The sequence below is a fragment of the Theileria parva genome (genome assembly GCF_000165365.1).
Source record: "Theileria parva strain Muguga chromosome 3 map unlocalized ctg_530, whole genome shotgun sequence".
Lineage (NCBI taxonomy): Eukaryota > Apicomplexa > Aconoidasida > Piroplasmida > Theileriidae > Theileria > Theileria parva.
This window is the reverse complement of record NW_876245.1, coordinates 1,218,799-1,241,104: the sequence shown is the minus strand read 5'-3', so window position 1 is coordinate 1,241,104 and position 22,306 is coordinate 1,218,799. Positions and strand designations below refer to the sequence as shown.

The window sequence follows — 22,306 nt, the reverse complement described above, 5'->3', positions numbered from 1 at the left end:
ATAATAAGGATAGGGAAAGAAAAACAATTTTAAACACATTTTAACATTTTTTATCCAAAATATAAAAATTAATATAATTTCAGTGTTGATAATTAAATATTGTGTTAAAAATAGATAAATCATTGAAAAATAGTGTCATAGTGTAGTAATAGTATGGTGATCTCAGATGTTGGAATATTTATAAAAATTTTTGTTATAATAAATTAAATAAATGGGAAATAAAGATGATTTAACGATTTATAACATAACTGATCATTTGGTAGAATTTTACTAGGATTGGCTATTTACACATTTACTCGATTCTACGTCAATCTCATAAATTATTGTAGAGGGAGAAATTAGAGCTTAAATTTCTGTGGAATTTGAATAGTGAACTCCTAAAAAGGTTGGAATCTGAAACAAAAAGCACCAAAGATTTGTTGTTTGTCAACGACTGGTTCAAGACTGAACTTGAAACTATCGTTAGTCCAAAAAACTCCCCAAATTTCGATTACAAACGTATCAAAAGAGCTAAAAGTATTCTAAATTTAATCGAACTCAAGTCCAGTTTCGATCTAGATGACGAACGCGTCTTAATCTACACAGCTCCATACGTTAGAGACGGAACATACAAACTCCTAAAGGGCTCCGAAGTTAATAATAAGTCAAACCTCTCACTGGGTAGTTTTTCATTTAGATCCCCTTAATTATTAATTATTTATCTATTGTTTTGCCTTTAGTTATTACTTTTGTGTGAGAAATTTTTTACTTTTAAAGCCCTATTTACGGCTCAAAAGAAACATAATTTATCTTTAATTAAGAAATTTTTAATCATAAATTAGTTATAATTTAATTTGCTTGATTGAATTAATAAAGTTTTAATAGATGTTGTCATGAGTTTTGATTATTATAAATGTAATAGTGGCACTCCTAGTTTACTTGAGGAGGCGATAAGCTCTAAGATTATTCGTTTTTCAAACCTTTTTGCACATTTTTGTAAATCCAAGGGCATTAATTGTGATCTTAAACGTTTACGTAACAGTAGTGACGTATTTTTAATTAAATTAATATTGATATTAGTCTGATGCGACTGTTTATGGTAGAATTGGGACTGAAGGTGAAGTTCCAATAAATCCCCTTAACGTTACTTTACAAGGTATTGCTAACTATAGTAGACCCGTTTAGGAAAACTCACTTTTACAATTTACATAGTTTTACAGTTATATATAGACTCCACTTGTTGACATTTATTTACTGCCTATTTTTACCTAAATTTATATTATTGTTTTAATACTAGAAAATGTTTAGGAAGCAGAACTGTGGATTATGGGTTAAAAGTTCAACTGCAAAATTTGGTATTTTGACAGATATTTAACAACTATTAATACCCTTATTACTATTGATATCTATTAACACCTGATGACACCTATTAAAGTGATTAATAGCATTCAATCGATGAATTTTGTCTATTTCCAGGACAAATGGTTTGGTTTTATTTTGGAATTATGTTCCATAGGTTGCAGTTAGTGGTTTGTTTTACGAGGACAATTTTGGAATGAAGTACTTGGCCAACGACATACGTATTTTTTACATAGTTAACTGTTTAATTAGTTTCTGGTGTACCTGTTGATAAACCATTTGTTACTTTAACATCACAAAACAGAGTTAGTTTATACCTGAAAATTCATACCACTTCTACACTCTACATAGTTTTACTATGTATAAAATTGATCATAATTTTAATTAATTTTTACCAAACCCACCTAAAATTATACCATACCATTACAATAGTTATGGATATAACGTTTTATAGTTTATGGATGAAAATTTACATATAATGTGTGTTAAAGGATCGTTACTGACTGAAAAGCTTGAACAAACTTCATTCAGTACATTTTTACTCAGTTTATCAACTATTTGATAGTTTATAAGAGATCTAATCACTTTGATTTTTCTCTTATTTTTTCCAGTAATCAATGTGATCAGGTGAAATATATCAAGTTATTAAAAGAGATAAGCCACATGTGGTCATTTTTACAGGACCATTTATAAGCGTTAATCAAGTCATCGTAACAAATTAATTATATAATTATTAATATTATATATATTTAACATTATATATAGTTAATATTTATGGATAGTGTTATTGAAATGTTCAGGCTGAAGGATATCAATTGAGTCGATTGGGTGATATTACATTTTTATATCTGAAGTTTTTAAATGATTTGGCAAATGTTTCACAGGTTTGCTTTACATTCAGACTATTTTTTCTATAATCTATTTGTTTATACATTTTTTAGTTAGTTTTACGGTTATTCATTGTAATCCAATGGACTTTTAACAAATATTTATGTATTCTACTTTTTACAGTACCGTTAGTTAATGGCACATTTAAGTGTATATGTGTATAGATTGGCTTGATTAAGAACACGAAATTTATAATTGTTCCTCACCCCTATGATGGTATTTTTATAAAACATACTAATACAGAATTATATATTTAGAATTAGATAAAATTAACTAATTTTAGTAATATAACAGTAGTTAATAGTATATAAAGTGATAAAATTATTTAGTGATACTTGGATATCCGTTACCACAACCTCCGTTGAACTGTAAATCGACTCCAATTTTTAACAAGGCATTCCCTCCAAACGTACTTTAAATCCTCTTCACATTTTTTAGATAATTTTCCTCTCAAACCCAGCCTATTTCCGATTAAACGGAATCCTGTTCTCTATTACTTCCTGTGATCCTATATCATCCATTTGTATCCAATACTTATTACTAACTATTTGTTACTAATAATATTAGTTATTCATTTAAATATTTGTTGTCACGAGTCAACACTTTTTAATAATGATATATATATAGTATATTAGTATGCCTATTATTGGTGTACAGTTATATGGTTAAAATGTGGAATAACTCACTAAAAAATAATATAGATAAGAATATGGTGTATAAGGGAATAGAAGATCAATTGAACAGGGTTTGCAAAGAATTGCTGTTACAGAGATCGTTTTTCCCAGGATATCCAGCTTATAGACTGCAAGCTGAATACCCCGTAGACTTGAAAAAACTGAGAGAACTCGAGTTCTCAAAGGATCTTGTACCAGACGTGCTGCTCTTTTGCAGCGCAGTAAAGCCAGAGCCATTTATAGAGTTCACAAACCAAAGAGCGTTCGTAAGTCTCCACAATAATAGTCTAGGAGTTAAGGGAAAGGTAATAGACACTTACACTGAAATATACATAACGCCGCTGGGAAATAAAGAAGATGATGAACCGGTACAAGAACTCGATATACAAAATAGAATTACACTACTCTACACTACTCTGAAATAATAAACAGCAATTCTGGATAATTTAATGGAATAATGGGTTAGTTTGTTAATTTTGAAGGGAAATTTCACGTTTAAATACACTTAAATGATATTTAAGTAATTTAAGTATATTTGATGAATAGATTTTAGCTTTGGAGGAAAAATAAGTGTATTAGGGGTAAATTAAAGTTTAGGGTAAATTTTCAATATTTTAGTTAAAATAGTAATATTTTAATTACCTTTTGATAATTTAATTAGGAAATTAAAATTTTAAAAGAGGTACGGATCGAATGTGGGATGGAATCAAAGCAGAATAAAATATTCTACATTTTAATTTTGTTTTTTATAAATATTATTTTAATTAAATTAATTTTATTAGCAGTAGTTTATTTTTCACACTATTTTTCATTGTTTTGACATAATTTGTAAATGTAATTTTAAAACTAGTAATTTTCTAATAATATAATAGTTAATTCATATGTATGACGGATGAGGAACTATGTGATGATAACAGGGTTGGTGGTTTAGAGTTCTTATATCGCGGCGATGCTGCCTTCACGTACAATTTGGATGATGAGCCTGGTCATCATCCCGTAAATTCACTCCCGTCCAGTTATCGGACAGTTAAATTTTATGAAATCGGTCCAACTTCAGTATCGGCTTCTATTCAATTACTACTCTTTACTATATTTACCTATATACTGATCCCTTCGTCACGAGTTAACACTAGTATACTCAGTTATATATTAAGTCGATAAAAGTATGTATATATATAACACTGGTGGAAAATGGTCATAGGAAACATGGGTAGATAAGGGCACAGGATTTTGTTTTTTTGATGATCCTGATTCTGAGAATCCGAAGCTTTTGGTAAGTCTTGATCATTATGGGATCAAGACTCTTTTTTCTACTTATATTAAAGACAATACTGATTATTTATCACAAGCCGGTACTGATTTATTACTGCCTTTTACCATTTCACAAGTTTACACAATTAACTACTTATTTATACAGTTATTTCTATCCTTATCACCTTTTAACTTTATCCTTTATTTACTTAGTATCACCTAGCTTTACACCATAGTATCAGTATAGTAGTAATATGATCTTAGAATCCATAATAATATGGCATGATGGCAGTGATAAAAGAATCTACAGAGCGCTTTCATTTCAAAATATTGTCGGACACAATGCTTGCTGGTACTTTTTCCATTCATTAAATTCCATCCATAAATTACATATATACACTGCTCATTCAGCCAACTTATTACTTAGTTCCATTTAACTTATTATTTAGTTATACATTTAGCTCCGTAGTGAACAACTCCCTGAAAATGGTGTAGGAAGTATATGAGGAATTTCGTGGATGATTTTGATGCGCAAACGACTGTTTCGAGCGTGTCAGCGCTCTTGTCTGAGAGAAATTCAGAGTTTCGAGTCCTTCCCACACCTACTGTCACTTCTATTCCAAAAATAGAATCAAATATGCAAACTTACGTATTTCTTTAAACATTGATAGGCAGATACAATCCTATTGCATTTATTATTCGTATTATATATAGTATAATGTTCCTGGTAGTTATGTCCTGGTACTATGTCTGATGGATTATTTTTGGACTTATATGACAAGAAGTGGCTGAAGGATTTGTTTGCCGTGTTGGACACTTGTATTTTATCTAACGATATCGCCACGGCCTCCTCTATTTCGTCAATTCTTCTAAAGCTTGTTCTTAAGTGGTGCGGCTCACTTGAACTTATGCACATTTTCGTCTCAGATGATATTTTCTTCCATTTACTAAAGGCCTTTGAATGTGAGTCAAGCTTGTTATCTTTTCATCCGTTCAGGAGACTTAGTTTCATTATATATTCTATTAATTATATACTAAATTTAATAATTATTGAAGTTTTACCTATAATTAGTTATGTACATGGTACCCCTATCTGGGATACTTGATTATATATACACACCCTATCGTCTATGGAAAATGATGTAGATGACCCGGACTTGATGAAACATAATTTGAAGATGGAACATGTGAAGTTTTTCAAGGAGTTTGTGCGTCACCATGAAGTGGTTCAGATAACCAACACCTCGTTCTACCAGTTGATCCAAGCCAATTACAGGATCAATTACCTGAAAGACGTGATTTTGCCTCGTCATTTGGACGAGTTTTCAATCCAGCGCATAAACTCCACCGTATTCGCTAATATGGCAGAGATTATGAACATTATTTTGAATGAAGAGAACAACTTCTTCGAACATTTGAAGCCGAAGCTGGCTACCAATTATATGGCTCCGGTCTTTTTGAGAGAACTTCTCCTAGTGGCACGGTCTACAAATCTCATATCACATTTTGATCGTAACTCTCTCATTCTCATGGTGCGTAACTATAAACTTCTAAATGAGTTGACTGGTTATTTGGACGGTAGTGCCCATGCAATCACCATTTACAACCAGACTCTTCTACCACTTAACTTAATGTCCAATCAGTATTATGATACGATTAAACTCCGTCTTACAACTGATAATATTGATAATAATGAAAGTGACCTTAATGATAGTAATACAGTTGATACTCTTACGACTGTAAGTCCTGATAACACTATTGTTGATAATGGTGAAAATAATTCAGTTGATGAGAATAAAACTAATGGTAGCAGTGTAATATTGGATAGAGATGAATTGAGGCCTAATTTGTTATGTACTGGTAGATATAAGCTGATAGAACCATTAAATTTGGTGATTGAGATATTTCACATCTGTCAGGAGATATTCCCAGCGATAGTGCGTTCTTCGGTGTTTATCGACGCTGAGGTTAACAAGACCCCGAAGCTGTTCATAAACCTGTGTAACATTTTACTCCGGGAGTCTAACGAGGGTTTACAGTCTCAAACACGCGAAATCGTAAGCAGGCTTTTAGACCCTAAAAGCATGGATCTCCCAGACAGAGATGAAATTTGTAACATATTTTATGATAAAGGAGTTTTAGACTATTTAATGACATATCTTGACACAAATGTCCCTGAGGAGATAGATAAGAAGGAAGAAGATGATGATGATATTACTAGTACACCCAAATTGTCCGCTAAAAATAATCTGACTGGTTCCCTTGAGTGTCTAAATAATGATATCTTTGCTGGCATTTCTTTCGGTTCAATTGATAGTTATTGTATGATTGATTACAAGTTTGAGGATTCATTTGAAAGTGAGGATGAGCATGAAAAATTTATCAAGGAGATAATGAAGGAAAATATGTTATCTCCTGTAACTGGCGAATTGCGAGTAAACGCAATATTGAATATAATGGAAATCTTGTCCTTGTGTGCAAGAGAACATAAGCATAGATTTAAACTGAGAGTTCAATCACAAAAGATACCACTAAGGGTGATAAAATCCGCAATGTCTCCTTATGACAAGTTTCTAGTGATTGGATCAATCAAATTTATCAAAGTCTGCATACAAATGAAGGTTAGAATCCCTATTTACGGTTGTATATTCAATCACAATTTACTTAATTTTATTTAATTACTCATGTCTTATCCAGTTTTATTTAATAATACGATTTATCGTATGATGATCATTTTTCAAGTTTATTTGATTTTTCAATAAATTTACCATACCATTTATATATATTAATTATTAGTATAGTTAGCTAGGTTGAGGGCCAACTGGTCCTAGTCAACAGTCTTTCTTATTTTTTCTCACCATATTATTTAATTATTTTTACATATTTAACATTTATACCTAATTTTAGTGTTATTTTACTTAAGTATAGTTATATATGCCTGATAGGGTAGTTATAAAATGTAATAGGACACATTGGTCGATAAGCACATAATAAAATATAATGTATTGAGATATGTAATGTGGATATTACGGTATAAAGTGGACAGTAGTTACACAAATGGGTCAATGTTGGAGAGTGCTTGTCTGTCGTTACTGTCGACAATTGAGTCTACAGACTCGGATTTATTGGTTCGTTATTTGTTTAAGGATTCTTTTTGTTCGTCTGCTATGGAATGGATCAAGGGTCAGAACAAGTGTTTCCAAGACCTATTTGGAAATCTGAAGCGTTTTTACAATAATAAGTTTCTCTTTGATGAGAAAAAGTGGTTGGAAGGGGATGATGATGAGTTTGAACTTAAAAATAAACTCATGCAGGAAGGGATTCAAGAACAACTCATTTCACTATATAATACCAATGATGATGATCAATGGGTTCTAAATAAAAAACATCAATCAGGTATTCAAACTAATTATTATACTATCATTATACTATCATTATACTATCATTATACTATCATTATACTATCATTATACTATCATTATACTATTGTTATACTATTGTTATAGTTATTGATAATTTTAATACTTTAGAAAGGGTGGGAATTTTAGAAAAGGATGTTGAGACGAATAATAAGATAATGGTAAAGTTAAAACCAAATACAGGTAAAATAATCTCTGATATTGTTTTTTAGACGAAAACTCACTGGCAGAAGAATTCTTGCTGGATATGCAAGATTCCAAAAACTAACACAATACAAAACACAACAATATATAGTATAATTTTAATATAATATGGATTTTATATATTTGTTATATAGAGAAAATTATTTCATCTCAAATATTAATTTTAATAATGGAGAAAATGGATTAACACTACCAGAGTCAGATGAATTTCCATATGTGCTGGGTAACGAGGATTGTTTGGATGAAAAGTTTGTAATTAAAGGTTTTTCTAAATTGGCTCAAATTAAGGAAAATGATTCTCAATCTCTACTCAAAAACGATATACACATTTCAAAGATTCCACAATTACAACATAATGTAAATTTTTATATAAATTCACTCAACATTAACATTATTATGAATACTATTGTATTATTAAAGTGTTATTAACTGTAATATTTATTATTAAATTCGATTCTACAGTTGATATTGAGTAATAAGTATTTAATTGAGGATTATTATTATTATTATTCATTGGAAAATGGGTAATTTTTTATTTAATTAAATTTTTTAAAAAGAATCGTAATATTTGGACTTAATTTGACACATTCTTTGATTAAAGAAATTTCTGGAAATAATGTAAAAATAACTTTTAACGAGTTGATGTGTAAAAATATACGTGTGGAATCACGGACTAAGCGGAAGAAGATTGAGAATCAGATACTTGAGGAAATTTGCAAATTAGAAATTGGAGCTACAAAATTTATAGTAAAACTGCCCGAAAAATTACTGAACTGTTGGTTTCCAAGTTTTTTATGTGTGTTTAGTTGAAGTTGTCGAATTAAATACTAGACTAGAAAATGAACCAGAACTAGTCGATACTGAAGTAATTTTATTCTACTTAGTTTTTTGGGGGTTTTTAGCTATACAGTAGTTGTCACCAGTAACAAAATGTAGGAAGGATGGATAGCTTTACTTTTGGATAAGAACAATAAAACGCCTGAAATATTGTCAAAATCTCATCATGAATAATATTTTACTCATTTTATTACATTTTATTAACATAAACGATTTTTCATCACTATATCTATTTATTAACTGCTAAATATTGTTAAATTAAGACTTAAATAACACTGTATAAGCGTAAAATAACACTAAAATTAATCATTTAAATGAATAATTTAAGGATAAATGATAGAGTAATTTAAGCCTAAAATAAGACTTAATAAATTATTAAAATAAACCCTTTTATTGTATAATATATGTGTCTGTAACATATGCGACAGAGTCATTGCTCACATAATTAACTATAAAATACTAAATATACGCTAATATAGATAATAAAATATAAAAACCCCTTTAAAGAAAATGTGTTATAATAATTGAACTTTAATATTGTCGTAAACTGTGTCTGGTAGAATGATAATTAGCTAGCTGTTTAAAACTTGAAAAAATTGATTACTTCAAATTTTGTCTATGATTTTTTACCAAAATTTGTTCAAATTTGTATTAATAGTTTGGCTTTAATTTCAGCTGTGATGATGACTTTTGTGCGCATGGTAGCCCTTTCAGGCTTCCAGTCTGGAAAAGGAAGCACTCGAATCAGTAATTTAATTTGGTTTCTGCTTGGAATTTTGACCAGTTTTGGTCACATTATATTCTTTCATTCCTTTACTGTCTTCACTGGAATGGTTCAGCTTTCAATATCGGAGGTTTTGTACTTCGTATTAAACATCAAGGTCTTTTCACTCATATTCTACGCTTTAGGTTTTATAACAGCGTTTATCTTATTTCCAGTGAGTTTGTTTATGTTACAAGTCTCTTTATTTGGTGGATTCTTGGGGTCTTTGTCTACCATCTTCCCTCTGATCGTGGCTGTTAAAAGCCCAGAATTAATGCCAAACATAGGTGTAAAAATCCTCTTATATATCACTAGTGGTGCTTCGTGTTGCTTCTTTGGTGCCATTAAGATGATTTCAATTGGTTCAGTGACTGACCCCTTTGTGCTTGGAAACCCCTCAACCAAGATGCTGTTCTTCTTGCTAGGACATCCTGTAGGTGATTTTTTAGCAACTATAATTGCCCCTGTTGCTGCTTTTTCTTCAATTTTCAGGGTTTTAAACAACTTTACAACTGAATCCATTGTGTTTTTCACCTACAAACTCACAATTATATTTTTATTAGTGCTGATTATCAGCTTACTGATTTTATCATCCACTAATTACAGGGATAGAGAACATAGAGTCTGGATGAAGACAAATGTGATTAGACAGCGTCAGAAATTGTTCAGTTCAATTCAACTACTCGTTCATCACTTTCCATATGTCATGTTATCACTTATTGTACTGTTTGCAAATGGTCTTTTTAGCCTTTTTTCAGGTATGACTAACTATACTAATTATATACTGTTATTAACTATATCTTAATCCTCTTGTCACGAGTTAACATTTTAAAGTAAGTGGTTATATAAATTCTTATCACGAGTGAACATTTTCTACCGGAAGTTGGCAAATTTTTAGTATTATATAGTAATAATATATTAAGCATCTAATTAAGTACCCTTATCGGGGATTAGATAACTCAATAGAAAATATTGTAGTGATGTATGCTATTGATGTGAACGAACTGTATAACCCAATGGCGAAGTCGTTTGTTATAGTATTCCTGAGAGATTCTTTTGACTTTTTAGGCAAATGCTTACAGCATTTAATCAAATTTGACGCCAACAGTTTGACCTTACAATCAACCGACTCAGAAAACTATTTAGAACCAAATTTCGATATTAGCGGCAGGGCCAATGACAGAGTTAACGCTGGTGAGTGTTCAAGAAAGAAGTTGTTAACTCCTTTATCAGTCGCATGTTTATTGGCATTCTTTCAAGTTTTGATAGTGCTACTAATGTTTCTTGAAACTAGGTTTGGAAAGATGCCCCTAAAAAGTTTTTTATTCAGATACAATGTTGGAATTTTCCTTACGATTATCATGTCAGCCATTAAGGGTTTTGTTATTTCACACATTTACACTCGTTTACTCAATGACCCAGCAGTCAACGCTCATACCGCCACTAATGCTGTCAACTCTAATACCAACATTAACACTGATAACACTAATAATACAATTGATGCTATTATCACGGATCATAGTGTTGACAGGGATGATGTAGTTGGAAATAGTTTGAACGATGACAGAATAATCAGCAGTTTCCTGACATGCTCATTTGGTCTGTTGCAGTTAATTCCTTTAGCGTTTTGGACTTTTATGGACTTAAACGTTATATTGTCGTTCATAAATATTTCAAACAACACCACACTAACAAACTAATTTTCATTTATGTACTATTTATCCTAAATATAAATTAAGTATTATGTAATAGTGTATTATAGTAGTATAATAGTAAATAATGAATGAATTAAGAATAAATTGACACCAAGTTAAACTCAATTAATAGTAATCCATTATAAAAAAGAGTAAAAGGTGTGTTTAAACATGGTTTGGTGTTTTTTGTACTTTTTATAAACTTTCTTATTGACTTCTGTGATTGAATTTCCAAACTCGTTCAGACTCCTCTGTTTGAAAATGTTGGATGCCAACATCTGCACTTCAAGCGATTCAAGTGACAAGTTCCTAATTAAACAACTGTAGATCCAGTAAACTAATGATAACACTGCTTCAATAGAAAATATAGTCAAAAGTAGTCCAAAATGGCCTCCTCTCATGATAGTTAAAACCAAACAGAACAGTCTTAGAATCAGAGTGTTAATCAGTTTGTTTTTGTGTATATGAAAGAGTGAATTGTGCAGACGGTAAGACTTGATCAGGTTAGGACCTATCATCATAGTGTAACTAGAACACGTACAGCACATCTCCTTAGAGTTTGTCAATAAGACAAATGATGTTAAATTCACGTCACAAATCTCATCACTGCTCATCAAGTCTATAGTCACTTTAGTCATAGTTATGGATTAGAATATACTAATAATATGGTTATATAATTTGTTGTCACGAGTTGACACTTTTCTAAGGAGTTATATATACTATTTACATTTACGTATAGTAAATAACTGCTAGATCAGAATAAGTTATAGAGATATTAACTAGCTGCAACTTACCTTTATTAACATTTTGTAGATTTTTGAAAAGTAAATTTTGGTGTAATTTGCTCTTTTTATGTTTGAAAGTTGATGGGTTAGTATAGTAAACCTTCCTTTTGCCCAAAAACACGCATAAAAATGGGTACAAATTTATCAACAAATTCATAAACTATAAAAATATCATTATTAATGGAATAATAAGGGTATTACTCAGTAAATAACTAAATAATTAAGTAAATTAAGGCCGTATAACTAATGTTAGGAATGTAAGGCTAAGTCCTAAAGAGGTTACAGAAGGAATTGTCACTAACGCAATACCGGTTTAAAAGAGAAAAATATAAAAATATAGTGAATAGATTTCCCAGGCCATTTTGATGAGATAAACTCCAATGAACTAAATGAGTCGACATAGTTGCACATTACAATGAGTGAGAATACGAATGCTGTAAGCTTTGTGAAGGTGAGAATAGAGACAAAAAGTGCATCAACAAATTGCCCGAGAACTGACCAAATGAATAGAATCAACAAAGAAACTAATATTGTCAAATGAAAACAAAACAGGAAAATGCGATAATCAGCCAATATAAATATGCGGTCCAAATTGGTGTAATCCAACAACTCCATACCATGTATCAAATACTCCTTCTATCCGCACTATTAGTTCAAGAATATTAATTAGCTATATATATACTTATAATATTATACTATTATTATAAAGGTAATATATACTGTAGTGCTACCTGTAATATTAGTATATTATATAGTTAATGGCAAGAATTTCCATAAACGTACTTGTAACATTTTAAGTAGAATAATGATAAGAATGAACTTGGAAAGTGAAAAGATGAAATGTGGTAGTGAGAGAAGAATATTAATCCAATTGGATAAGTTCAAAGTACTGTCAAGATAATGAGCCAATTCACACTTCAAATCCACATTTATCATCAATAATATCTTCAATAAGATTTCATTCATCTTCAGCAACTTTATCTCATTTCTATAATATTTTCTATCTTTAAATTATACTTAACTATATGTAACTAGACTGTGTATATATAGTGCCCAGTAGGGACTCGTATAATAATAAATAAGTTATCTTAGGAAAACCAAGTACGAGAATACATTTTTCTACTGGTATTGGTTGAATCAATGTGTGGAGTAATTTTATGTTTATTTGAGGTTTGAAACAAGTCAACTTTCGATGAAGTGTGTCTTATTCTAGAAATTTGCAACAGGATAAAACATAAATTCTTCAACATAAACGGTGCAAAAGCTAAAAACAGAAATTCATTATCAAACAAATTACTGTACAACTAATAGAATAGGTAAAACTAATGCTAAATTAAGAGTAAACTAATAGTAATAATAGGTACAATAACAATAACACAGCTGATGATGTGGATACCTGAATAATGTACAGTTGATTGCCATGTATAAATTCTTATAAAAAGAAATGGTAAATCTACAAAAAAAATGCCAACAATTCCCGCAAACTTTCTACAAAAGTATACCTCATCTCTTTTCATCAATCTTCCACTATTATTCGCATTCCCAACATTAATATCAAGTGCGTTATCAGTATTAACAGTGTTAGGAGTAGAAAAATGTGGAAATGTGTAACTATGCAGGAAGATTGGAGTGACTAGGAAAACTGAACAGAAGATTTTATAAAAGTTGAACGTGTTAATAAGTGAATTGTAATCAATAGAAAACTTATGGAAAATATCGATGATGTCCAAATAATCAAAAATAACATGAAGAATCAAATCAGAATGTATTAGACGCTCTGAAGAAACCATATTAACTCCACCGTAAAGATGAATTCCAGTACTAAATGCCAAAATCGTATACACAGTTGGCGTGATAAATAGCAGTAACATAATCTCAAGAGAACGACCGCCTTGTGACTTTAAAAGAACTCCTTTCGAATGTGGTTTAACAGGTAATACCCAGAAAAATATTATAAAGGCCTTGATTGTGAATATACGAGAATATAACACCCAACAGTTAGAGCCTTTATGGCCTACAAGCTTTGGTAACATGCTTATTGTCCATTTAAACAGGCAAAACGCGTCCACAATTAACATGTAGATAAACTTCGGCTGGCAAATGTACATGTAATACATTAAACCAATTGATTGTAAATTTAGCAAAATCAGGTTTAAAATATATGATAATGATAGCCATGTTATTATTTCACACTTCTCAGAAAATCTTTTACCAACCATTACTTAAATTAATCCCTAAGCATTTTAAATTTAACTTGAACCATGTAATAAATAGTTTGAGTTAATTAGAATTTGTTAAATTATTTAAGATAAGAAATGTAATGGAAAATGTAACAAATAAAAGAATGTAAATAATGCAAAAAAATTAAAATCATGTTTTAAATTAGGAAATTATAAAATATAAAAAATGTGTGGAGGAATAACGCAAAAAATTCCAATTGTGATGTCGTGTAGGAGAAAAAAATAATAGAAAATTTTCGAAACCCGTTCAAGTTGTCATTTTATTTATTCTGATTTTTTTACCACACTCTTATCACCATAACATAAACAACAGCTATATATAACTATATAACGGTATGAGTATAATATATGTGTGATAGTGTAGTAATAGTATGAGCAGCAAGATCTGGTAACTGAGTGTAGTAACGTGAGGTTTTATTCCCAATAATTACCACAAATTTATTTTACCAATTTCAGAAAAAATATTTAAATTTTTTTGTCTCCAATACTCACCTCAATACTAGTTCTCAACACCTTTGATACCAACTGTTTTAACGAAATTTAAATAACCAAATTTTCAAAAATAAATTAAATTGAAAAAAATATATTTTTGAGAGTTTTGTTAGAAATGACAAGATTAAACGGCGTATGTAAGTGGTTTAATAACAAAAAGGGTTACGGGTTTATAACCCTGGAAAATGGAGAGGATGTGTTCGTACATCAAAGCGAAATTTATGCCGACGGATTCAGATCACTGCGTGAGAACGAAAAGGTCGAACTCGAAGTCATTATGGACAACAACCGCAAAAAGGCCATTCATGTGACAGGGCCAAACGGCTCTCATGTCACTGGTACTAACTCTCATTACGGAAACAACAATGATAAATTTAACGATATTTATAATCGTTATTAAATATTATACATACCTTTTCTTACTCATTTTTTATTTATATTTTATCATGATTTATTTTTATTTTACATCAATTTCATGCAAACTCAACAATAACAATAACAATAATGCTAATAGTAATATTCATAATAGTGTTCCCAATAATAATAGTAATGATGTGGAAGGTGTATGAATAGTGTAACAAGTGTATAATGGGATGGGGTACTGTGTTAATTAAATTATAAAATCAACACCTAAGTGTTAAAAATGAGATATATTAATAGGATAGTAAAACTAGCGATACCGAAGGGTAAATTACAGGCACAAATATCCACTGGATTCCACTTGGGTTTAAGGCCATTCAGCACTAATAAAGTATCACCTGCTGAAATTTCAAAATTACTACAAACTAAAATTGGTGGATGGGATTCTCAGGTATTTTGTCACTTCGAGTGATTTCCCCTACAACTTCTTTACACAGTTTTACATTTATTGCCATCATAACTTAGATTATTATTTAATTGTAATTCTGACTTAAATTAGTTGTTATCGTAATATGTATTTAGTATATTGGTATATTACATAGTACTAAATTCTCCTATGTTATAGTAGATAACTCCGTAGAAAATGATGTGTAGAAAGATGTGAGGGATGTTGGACATGTAATAAATGTTGGTGATGGAATCGCTCGTATTTATGGCTTAAAAGAAGTGAAGGCTGGCGAACTTGTTATGTTCTCTTCCGGTGTTGCTGGTATGGCTCTGAATCTCGAAACTGATAACATTGGTGTCGTTATTTTCGGTGATGATAGGTAATGCGTTACCCAGCTTTCCATCTCCTCATGGGAACTTAGTTTTTAAAAGACACTAATTATTCTTATATTTACATAATATACCATTAAGTATAATATTAATGTGTTCTGTAGGAATATATTGGAGGGAGATACTGTAACACGTACAAATCGTATATTAGATGTCCCAGTCGGCCCTGAATTGTTAGGTCGCGTTGTAGACGCTTTAGGTCGTCCAATTGATGGAAAAGGTGATCTTGTTACTAAGGAGACAAGTCGTGTTGAGGTTCCAGCTCCTGGAATTATCGACCGAAGAAGTGTTCATGAACCCATGACAACTGGAATGAAATGTGTTGATTCTCTTGTTCCAATTGGTCGAGGCCAACGTGAACTTATTATTGGTGACAGGCAAACTGGGAAAACAGCTTTGGCCATTGATACTATACTGAATCAACGCCTAGTGAATGAAGGTTTAGAAGAGAATAAGAGATTATATTGTATATACGTGGCAATTGGGCAGAAGAGATCAACTGTGGCTAGGATACTAAAGATCTTGGAAGATAATGATGCCCTCAAATATACCATCGTTGTTGCTGCTACTGCTTCAGACCCTGCCCCTTTACAGTTTCTAGCTCCTTTTACTGGTACTCTACGGTGCTTGTACTGCTACTTAGTTCCCCAGCTATTCACTACTTTTAATTCTTTTTACTGGTCCTAGTTATACATTCACGACATAGTTTTACTTTTATTTTACTCGTATTGTATCTCAGTATTATCAGTATAGTGATAATATTAGTTTAGGATGTAGTATGGGCGAGTGGTTCCGTAATAATAAGAAGCATTGTGTTATTATTTATGACGATTTGTCTAAACAGGCAACTGCTTATAGGCAAATGTCTTTATTGTTAAGAAGACCACCAGGACGTGAAGCTTATCCAGGTATTACGTTACGGTGCTTTATTTTCCCAAGAACACTATTTCCTCAGCTCTTTTGTTCTACTGGGGACTTAGTCTTACATAATTTACTCATCTATTAACTGTATACAATTTACCAGTTATATAACTAGCCTCCATCTGTGTATGTAGGTGATATATTTTATTTGCATTCTCGGTTATTGGAACGCGCTGCTAAGATGAGTGACACTAAAGGTTCTGGCTCTCTCACTGCTTTACCCGTAATTGAAACCCAGGCCGGAGATGTCTCTGCTTATATTCCAACTAATGTCATTTCTATTACCGACGGACAAATTTTCCTAGAATCTGAGCTTTTCTATAAAGGTTCCGCTATACCATTTTATTTGCTAGTCATTTGCTCTTTTTGTCTACTATTACTACTATTACTACATACTTTTACTATTACTACTATTACTACATACTTTTACTATTACTACTACTACTACATACTTTTACTATTACTACTACTACATACTTTTACTATTGCTTATTTATTGCTAATTTAAGACCATAGTATATAGTTAAGTATATAATACCCCTGGCCCGAATATGACACCAGTGAATTGAATATAGGAATAAGACCTGCTATAAATGTTGGATTATCAGTATCGAGAGTAGGATCAGCAGCACAATCAAAGGCAATGAAACAAGTTTCTGGTACTATGAAGCTTGATTTGGCTCAATTTCGAGAGATTCAAGCATTTTCACAATTCGGTTCGGATTTGGATTCCAGTACTCAACAATTGTTGACTAGAGGTACTCTTCTGACTGAGTTGTTGAAGCAGAAACAGTATGCACCATTGTCAATTCCACTGCAAATTTGCGTAATTTACGGAGGAGTTAACGGTTTACTCGACAAACTTGACCCCAAACTTGTGGGTAAATACGAGGAACAACTACTTCAACACCTCACAACTCAGCATTCAGATTTGTTATCTACGCTTGAGAGGGAAGGAGTTTTAAGCCCAGAAACTGAAGCTAAACTTAAATCCACACTTGAACAATTTGTAGATAATTTCAATAAATCTTAATCTTTACATTTCTATACTATTTCTATACTATATATTATACTACAGTTTATACTGTTTAGGATAGGAAAATTAGTGTATGTTGAGCAGAGTATTGTGAAAAAATTAAAATTAGTTTGTATTGTCACTGTGTTGGTCTTGTTTGATGAGCGAGATTTTCTGTTTTGCGGCTTCAATTCTCTTGCGTTCATTCTCAACCCATTCATAGGTCTCAGGTTTCATTATCTTAAAAGTCACAAAAAATGCTATTACACACCAAATTATCAATCCACTAGCTACAACATTTGTTAATCACATTTTCAAATTAATTAATTTATTTTTAAATATTCCATTCAATTCCTAATTAATTGGCAAATTATTGATAAAATAATGAATAAAACTGAGAAGAGTAATTTAACCCGAATTAAATGTAAATAAACAATAATCTAAGAAAATAAAGTATAATTTAAAGGTTAAAATAAGTGAGTAGATGAAAAATAAGTAGAAGGATTACAAATGAGGTTTGATTTGAGATGTGAGGAGATGATGGGTCTTTTGCCTCCAGTGAATTTGAGAAAATCAGACCTTCTGATTTGTTTTCTTTTATCTCCAGACAAAACTTCCTTAAATCTATCCAACTCACTCACTTTGGGCATTTGTTCACTTATTTCGTGCTCCCTTCCAACACCATAAAAACGTACATTACTACTACACAAATTAAAATTATTATGAATAGTGCGATAAAATGGGTTAAACAGATTAATTGATTTAAAATGTGTAAAAAGCATTATTTGCTAGGAAAATTGAAAAAATCAGAGAGGAATGATTTTGAATTATGGACGCAGGACCCGCCGAGTATTATCGGGACTCCAGTAGCACGGCTAATGATGTTACAGTCACAAGTTTCTCCATACGTTACTCCTCCAACCATAAATATTATTACCTAAATAAACATCTTCAACATTATCAAATGTGTTATAAACTAAAGAGTGAAGAGTAGTGTTGCCAGTGTTATTGGTAATTAATATAGTAATAATATAGTTAATTCTCTAAATTTGTCTATATATCAGTAGATTATACCATTATAATAGTATGATATATAGTTGAATAGATAGTATAACTAGCGTTGTGAGTTACGGATGCTGGCTTATGTTTGAGTGTATATCCCAGATCATATGCACTTGGAACCATCACATACATCTCACTATCCAATTTACCTAATGAACTTTGTTGTATTATTATATAATTACTTCGTGATAGTAAAATTATATAACTCAGTAGAAAATGTCTTGACTAGTAACAACAGAATTGTATAACTTTAGAACTGTATAAATAGTAAAACTATATAAAGGAGTGGGTGGAATGTAGTGAACTGAACGAACCTTTTATGAGATTGTATGTAGTTGCATAAAGATTTGATTTGAACTGTAGATAAGGACTTTGAGTATCTAAGGAAACTTTGGTTATTTTATCCTTGAGAGTTGATATCGTGAATTCGTCCCTATTCGCATTTTTTTTACCTTTTACGAGTTCAGTGGCATGGTCAACTAGGGACACCAATTCGTCCATCTTCCCCATCATCAAATAGTCCTTTACCTTCTTAATCTTTGAACTGTCATTACATGTGAGAGTGAAAAGAAGTGCGATTCTGACCTTTTCATAGTAGGAATTGTTCTTATCTGTGATGTATTCAATCACGTCATTCAAAGTGTTCCTTCTATTAGTAGCAATGTCTTGCTCCAATAAACCTGAATCCAACAGCTTATTCTCCTGTATTATCTTGGATAATTCATGTAATATCTTAACATGCTTCATTACATCATTTATCATTCTATTTTTTTCAGGTATATTTTCCAATACATTTTCAACATTTTCCGCTACAGAACTAATATTAACAGTATTTTCAACTGTATTACCAGTACCAAGAGTGTTACTGGTATTATTAGTATTATAAGTCTTACTGGATTTAACAATGTTAACTGTATTGATAGTATTAAGTTTATTTTGTGAGATAAGGGTATTGAGATCTTCTTCTACATGTACAAATTCGTGGAAGATGTGTGAGTTGAAGAAATGATCGTTGAGCACAAACTCAGAATCGTCTACCACTATTTTATTATTGTTAATCCCAATAAGTTCATGGATCATTGCTCTGTAAGTCCATTGATTCATTAAAGGTACTACCAAATCATCTTTTCTGTCCAATACTAACAGTACACATCCAACTCCTTCTACTCCAGTTAACTTTGTGTTATATTTATTATACTGTTGTAGTATTGATTGCAAATTTAAGTTATTATTGTTAAACAGCATTTGCAATTTGTTTGATAAAGTTTGACAAATCACATTATTTTTCCTGTAAACAATCGTTGGAATCTGGTTCAACAAACAACAAACTGAAAACAATGAATTCACACATCTCATCAAATTATTATCCAACGTATCGTTACCAGCTGTCTTCAGTATATTATAAGTATTATTAGTGTTAAGAGTATTAATAATACTACTGGCATTTGTATTATTACAAATTTTAAAATTGTTTATCGTAAATAAATTAGTATGTAGAACATTTATGTCAATGAAATATTCGTACACTCCGTTGATAATGTTGAATTGGTCAGCTCTAGCAAGGATTTCAAGAAACCCCTCGTCAAGTTTGTTGGTAAAGAATAGATGATATGACTTAAAGGTGGGACACTTGAGTTCAGAACAGAGTCTATTAACGTTATCGACATTAGGTTCAATCACAAATACTGACTTGAGGTGTCTGAGGTTGGGATCTGAACCCGGTACCAGTCCACCCATCTCAGAGTTACCATATATTTCATCAGGCTCCACTTGTAAACTGTTGATATTAAGCGTTAATAACACTTCATTCTGTAGGAGATAAGAATGAGTGAGAACAAGGGAAATGATCTTGCTGGTAGAGTTATCGAGTACCAGAATCTTCAAACCTTTAACCTTCTCAATTATTGATGAAAAATTCTGTTGCATCAAAGATACCAAATCATCAAATCCGTAAGGACTCTCCTCATCCATTACTATTCCTCAATATAAAACCAACATCTCATTATTCAATATTATTAATCTATTAATTTACTTTAATCATATAGAATTATTGATAAAAAAGATTATAAAATCATGAAAAAACGTAAAAAATGGGTAAAAAGCAGTAAGTAAGGTGTATGAAGATTAAATGGTGTAAAAAATAAAAGTTTCAGATATCTTATAGAATTTAACCTAATTTCAGATTAATAAGTTAATTTTAGATTAATTATGTGGTTTATGATCAGTTTGAATAATTTGGATAACTTAGATAAAATAGGTATTTTGTAAATTTTTATGTAAATAATTTTTAAAAAGATAATTGAACTGGGACTAAAATTATTTATAATAAATTCTGATAAATTCCCAATAATAAGTTAATTTGTGTAAGAAATTTTTTGTTTAAAAAATTACAACGTATTGCACTATAATTTTCACTATTATCCACTATATTTCTGGCAATATTATCATTAAAATATTGTTAATATCATTATTAGAATATTATTGAATCATTTTTATTGAGATTTTGAAATATAAGTTGAATTATGGGTAATTTATTATAATAATTATATAATCAATTCATTACTTTAATTAACGGTGTTATAGCCGTGAAAGTTCATGGATCGCTCGCTAGGGCTGGCAAGGTGAGGAATCATACTCCGAAGGTCGCGAAACAGGAAAAGAAGAAGCCCTTGACTGGGCGAGCGAAGAAGAGACAAACTTACAACCGAAGATTCGCAAGTAACGTTGCGGGGAAAAGACGTGGTCAAAACTCCCAGCAATAATTCTCAGTTTCTTAATATTATATACTATTATTACATATTAAGACTAGTGTTTCTAATATAGATTTTTACATATTGTATGTACTATCTATTATGCTTTCCTACTCCCGCCATAATCATCTTTAATTTTACATAATTTTCACCAAAACTTATTAATGCTGAAAGTCGACCGGGTTAGTAAATATAGCTAAGTCAGTGGTAAATGTGTAGTAAGGTTAGATCAGATTATTGTGTACAATTTGATTGTGTTTAATTTTGTCTTGGTTGAGAAGGGATGGGATATCTTTTGAAACATTTTCTTTAAACCCGCTATAAACACACAAGGCCAAGGTTGGTAACAATAATGCCCAAAATTGAGGAGAATGTAATGAACAAGTCGGTTCAGGTACCAATACATTCCATAATCTCCTATTCATACTTTCAATAACATTTTTCTCATTATATTTATTGTTATTATTTGTGCTATTATTTGTATCATTATTGTTACCATTATTTGAATTAGTTGTGAGGAAAGGTGGATAAGGTTTTTTATTTAAAATTTGGTAATTGGAGTGGAATTTATTTTAAAGTTTTTACGAATTAAAAATGTGGAAATGGACAATAATTTATGAATTATCTGAATCTTGAAAATAGATTCTTTGTAAATTTCACGTGCCTTTGCATTTCTACTAATCCTATAACATACATTATACTATTTATTATATATATATTATACTATTATTTATCAAATTAATTCGCCATTTATAGAATTAATTAGTCAATAAATA

At 30.8% G+C, this 22,306-nt stretch overlaps 11 protein-coding genes across 11 annotated transcripts; 7 read left to right on the top strand and 4 right to left on the bottom strand.

Moving 5' to 3' along the window:
- Window positions 1-211: 211 nt before the first annotated feature.
- Pola2 (DNA polymerase alpha/epsilon subunit B family protein) lies at window positions 212-3,325 on the top strand (the record flags this gene model as incomplete). Its single annotated transcript, XM_061305868.1, has 15 exons — window positions 212-259; window positions 330-660; window positions 865-1,028; window positions 1,060-1,135; window positions 1,288-1,334; window positions 1,425-1,463; window positions 1,496-1,559; window positions 1,591-1,643; window positions 1,793-1,868; window positions 1,966-2,048; window positions 2,139-2,222; window positions 2,391-2,442; window positions 2,556-2,635; window positions 2,665-2,749; window positions 2,928-3,325. 15 exons carry the CDS (start codon window positions 212-214, stop codon window positions 3,323-3,325), a joined length of 1,680 nt encoding a protein of 559 aa, XP_061161803.1.
- A 328-nt stretch (window positions 3,326-3,653) lies between these two features.
- smkA (Component of IIS longevity pathway SMK-1 family protein) lies at window positions 3,654-7,838 on the top strand (the record flags this gene model as incomplete). The annotated part of the gene is made up of 9 exons (XM_061305867.1): window positions 3,654-3,956; window positions 4,102-4,252; window positions 4,416-4,503; window positions 4,647-4,800; window positions 4,883-5,114; window positions 5,298-6,772; window positions 7,118-7,547; window positions 7,658-7,753; window positions 7,783-7,838. The coding sequence occupies exons 1-9, from the start codon at window positions 3,786-3,788 to the stop codon at window positions 7,836-7,838; spliced, it is 2,853 nt and encodes a 950-aa protein (XP_061161802.1). The 5' UTR covers window positions 3,654-3,785.
- Window positions 7,839-7,870: 32 nt separating this feature from the next.
- Window positions 7,871-8,799, top strand: TpMuguga_03g02385 (uncharacterized protein). Its single transcript, XM_061305866.1, has 5 exons — window positions 7,871-8,131; window positions 8,237-8,298; window positions 8,332-8,549; window positions 8,581-8,639; window positions 8,711-8,799. Exons 1-5 carry the CDS (start codon window positions 7,883-7,885, stop codon window positions 8,783-8,785), a joined length of 663 nt encoding a protein of 220 aa, XP_061161801.1. The 5' UTR covers window positions 7,871-7,882; the 3' UTR covers window positions 8,786-8,799.
- A 423-nt stretch (window positions 8,800-9,222) lies between these two features.
- Window positions 9,223-11,074, top strand: TpMuguga_03g02500 (putative integral membrane protein; the record flags this gene model as incomplete). Its single annotated transcript, XM_758507.2, has 2 exons — window positions 9,223-10,132; window positions 10,353-11,074. Exons 1-2 carry the CDS (start codon window positions 9,292-9,294, stop codon window positions 11,072-11,074), a joined length of 1,563 nt encoding a protein of 520 aa, XP_763600.2. The 5' UTR covers window positions 9,223-9,291.
- Window positions 11,075-11,158: 84 nt separating this feature from the next.
- Window positions 11,159-14,434, bottom strand: TpMuguga_03g00571 (CECR6/TMEM121 family protein). Its single transcript, XM_061305732.1, has 6 exons — window positions 13,250-14,434; window positions 12,967-13,117; window positions 12,637-12,841; window positions 12,163-12,489; window positions 11,863-12,013; window positions 11,159-11,687 (listed from the first exon to the last, which is right to left on the bottom strand). The coding sequence occupies exons 1-6, from the start codon at window positions 14,070-14,072 to the stop codon at window positions 11,209-11,211; spliced, it is 2,136 nt and encodes a 711-aa protein (XP_061161064.1). The 5' UTR covers window positions 14,073-14,434; the 3' UTR covers window positions 11,159-11,208.
- Window positions 14,339-14,985, top strand: CSP4 (Cold-shock' DNA-binding domain protein; the record flags this gene model as incomplete). The annotated part of the gene is made up of 1 exon (XM_758505.2): window positions 14,339-14,985. The coding sequence occupies exon 1, from the start codon at window positions 14,701-14,703 to the stop codon at window positions 14,983-14,985; it is 285 nt and encodes a 94-aa protein (XP_763598.1). The 5' UTR covers window positions 14,339-14,700.
- A 195-nt stretch (window positions 14,986-15,180) lies between these two features.
- Window positions 15,181-17,736, top strand: ATP5A1 (ATP synthase F1 subunit alpha; the record flags this gene model as incomplete). The annotated part of the gene is made up of 6 exons (XM_758504.2): window positions 15,181-15,396; window positions 15,600-15,772; window positions 15,887-16,395; window positions 16,553-16,690; window positions 16,838-17,029; window positions 17,279-17,736. Exons 1-6 carry the CDS (start codon window positions 15,229-15,231, stop codon window positions 17,734-17,736), a joined length of 1,638 nt encoding a protein of 545 aa, XP_763597.1. The 5' UTR covers window positions 15,181-15,228.
- A 108-nt stretch (window positions 17,737-17,844) lies between these two features.
- Window positions 17,845-18,500, bottom strand: TpMuguga_03g02660 (putative integral membrane protein; the record flags this gene model as incomplete). The annotated part of the gene is made up of 2 exons (XM_758503.2): window positions 17,845-18,008; window positions 18,227-18,500. 2 exons carry the CDS (start codon window positions 18,498-18,500, stop codon window positions 17,845-17,847), a joined length of 438 nt encoding a protein of 145 aa, XP_763596.2.
- vps45 (Sec1 family protein) lies at window positions 18,500-21,075 on the bottom strand (the record flags this gene model as incomplete). Its single annotated transcript, XM_758502.2, has 3 exons — window positions 19,095-21,075; window positions 18,793-18,929; window positions 18,500-18,655 (listed from the first exon to the last, which is right to left on the bottom strand). Exons 1-3 carry the CDS (start codon window positions 20,749-20,751, stop codon window positions 18,500-18,502), a joined length of 1,950 nt encoding a protein of 649 aa, XP_763595.1. The 5' UTR covers window positions 20,752-21,075.
- Window positions 20,583-21,575, top strand: RPS30 (40S ribosomal protein S30). The gene is made up of 2 exons (XM_758501.2): window positions 20,583-21,306; window positions 21,364-21,575. Exons 1-2 carry the CDS (start codon window positions 21,303-21,305, stop codon window positions 21,540-21,542), a joined length of 183 nt encoding a protein of 60 aa, XP_763594.1. The 5' UTR covers window positions 20,583-21,302; the 3' UTR covers window positions 21,543-21,575.
- Window positions 21,576-21,746: 171 nt separating this feature from the next.
- On the bottom strand, window positions 21,747-22,305 carry TpMuguga_03g02200 (uncharacterized protein). Its single transcript, XM_061305837.1, has one exon. The coding sequence runs from the start codon at window positions 21,953-21,955 to the stop codon at window positions 21,755-21,757; it is 201 nt and encodes a 66-aa protein (XP_061161800.1). The 5' UTR covers window positions 21,956-22,305; the 3' UTR covers window positions 21,747-21,754.
- Window position 22,306: the final 1 nt, after the last annotated feature.

Bases quoted from the DNA above. Each gene is read 5' to 3' on its own strand.
- TpMuguga_03g02385 (XM_061305866.1), top strand. From the start codon at position 7,883: ATGGATTTTATATATTTGTTATATAGAGAAAATTATTTCATCTCAAAT. The intron at 8,299-8,331 runs GTAATTTTTTAT...TTTTTTAAAAAG, and splicing joins TATTATTCATTGGAAAATGG to AATCGTAATATTTGGACTTA. The intron at 8,640-8,710 runs GTAATTTTATTC...AACAAAATGTAG, and splicing joins CAGAACTAGTCGATACTGAA to GAAGGATGGATAGCTTTACT.
- TpMuguga_03g00571 (XM_061305732.1), bottom strand. From the start codon at position 14,072: ATGGTTGGTAAAAGATTTTCTGAGAAGTGTGAAATAATAACATGGCTA. The intron at 12,014-12,162 runs GTATTGCGTTAG...ATATTTTTATAG, and splicing joins TATTTTTCTCTTTTAAACCG to TTTATGAATTTGTTGATAAA. The intron at 11,688-11,862 runs GTAAGTTGCAGC...AAGTGACTATAG, and splicing joins TCTACAAAATGTTAATAAAG to ACTTGATGAGCAGTGATGAG.
- TpMuguga_03g02200 (XM_061305837.1), bottom strand. From the start codon at position 21,955: ATGAATAGGAGATTATGGAATGTATTGGTACCTGAACCGACTTGTTCA.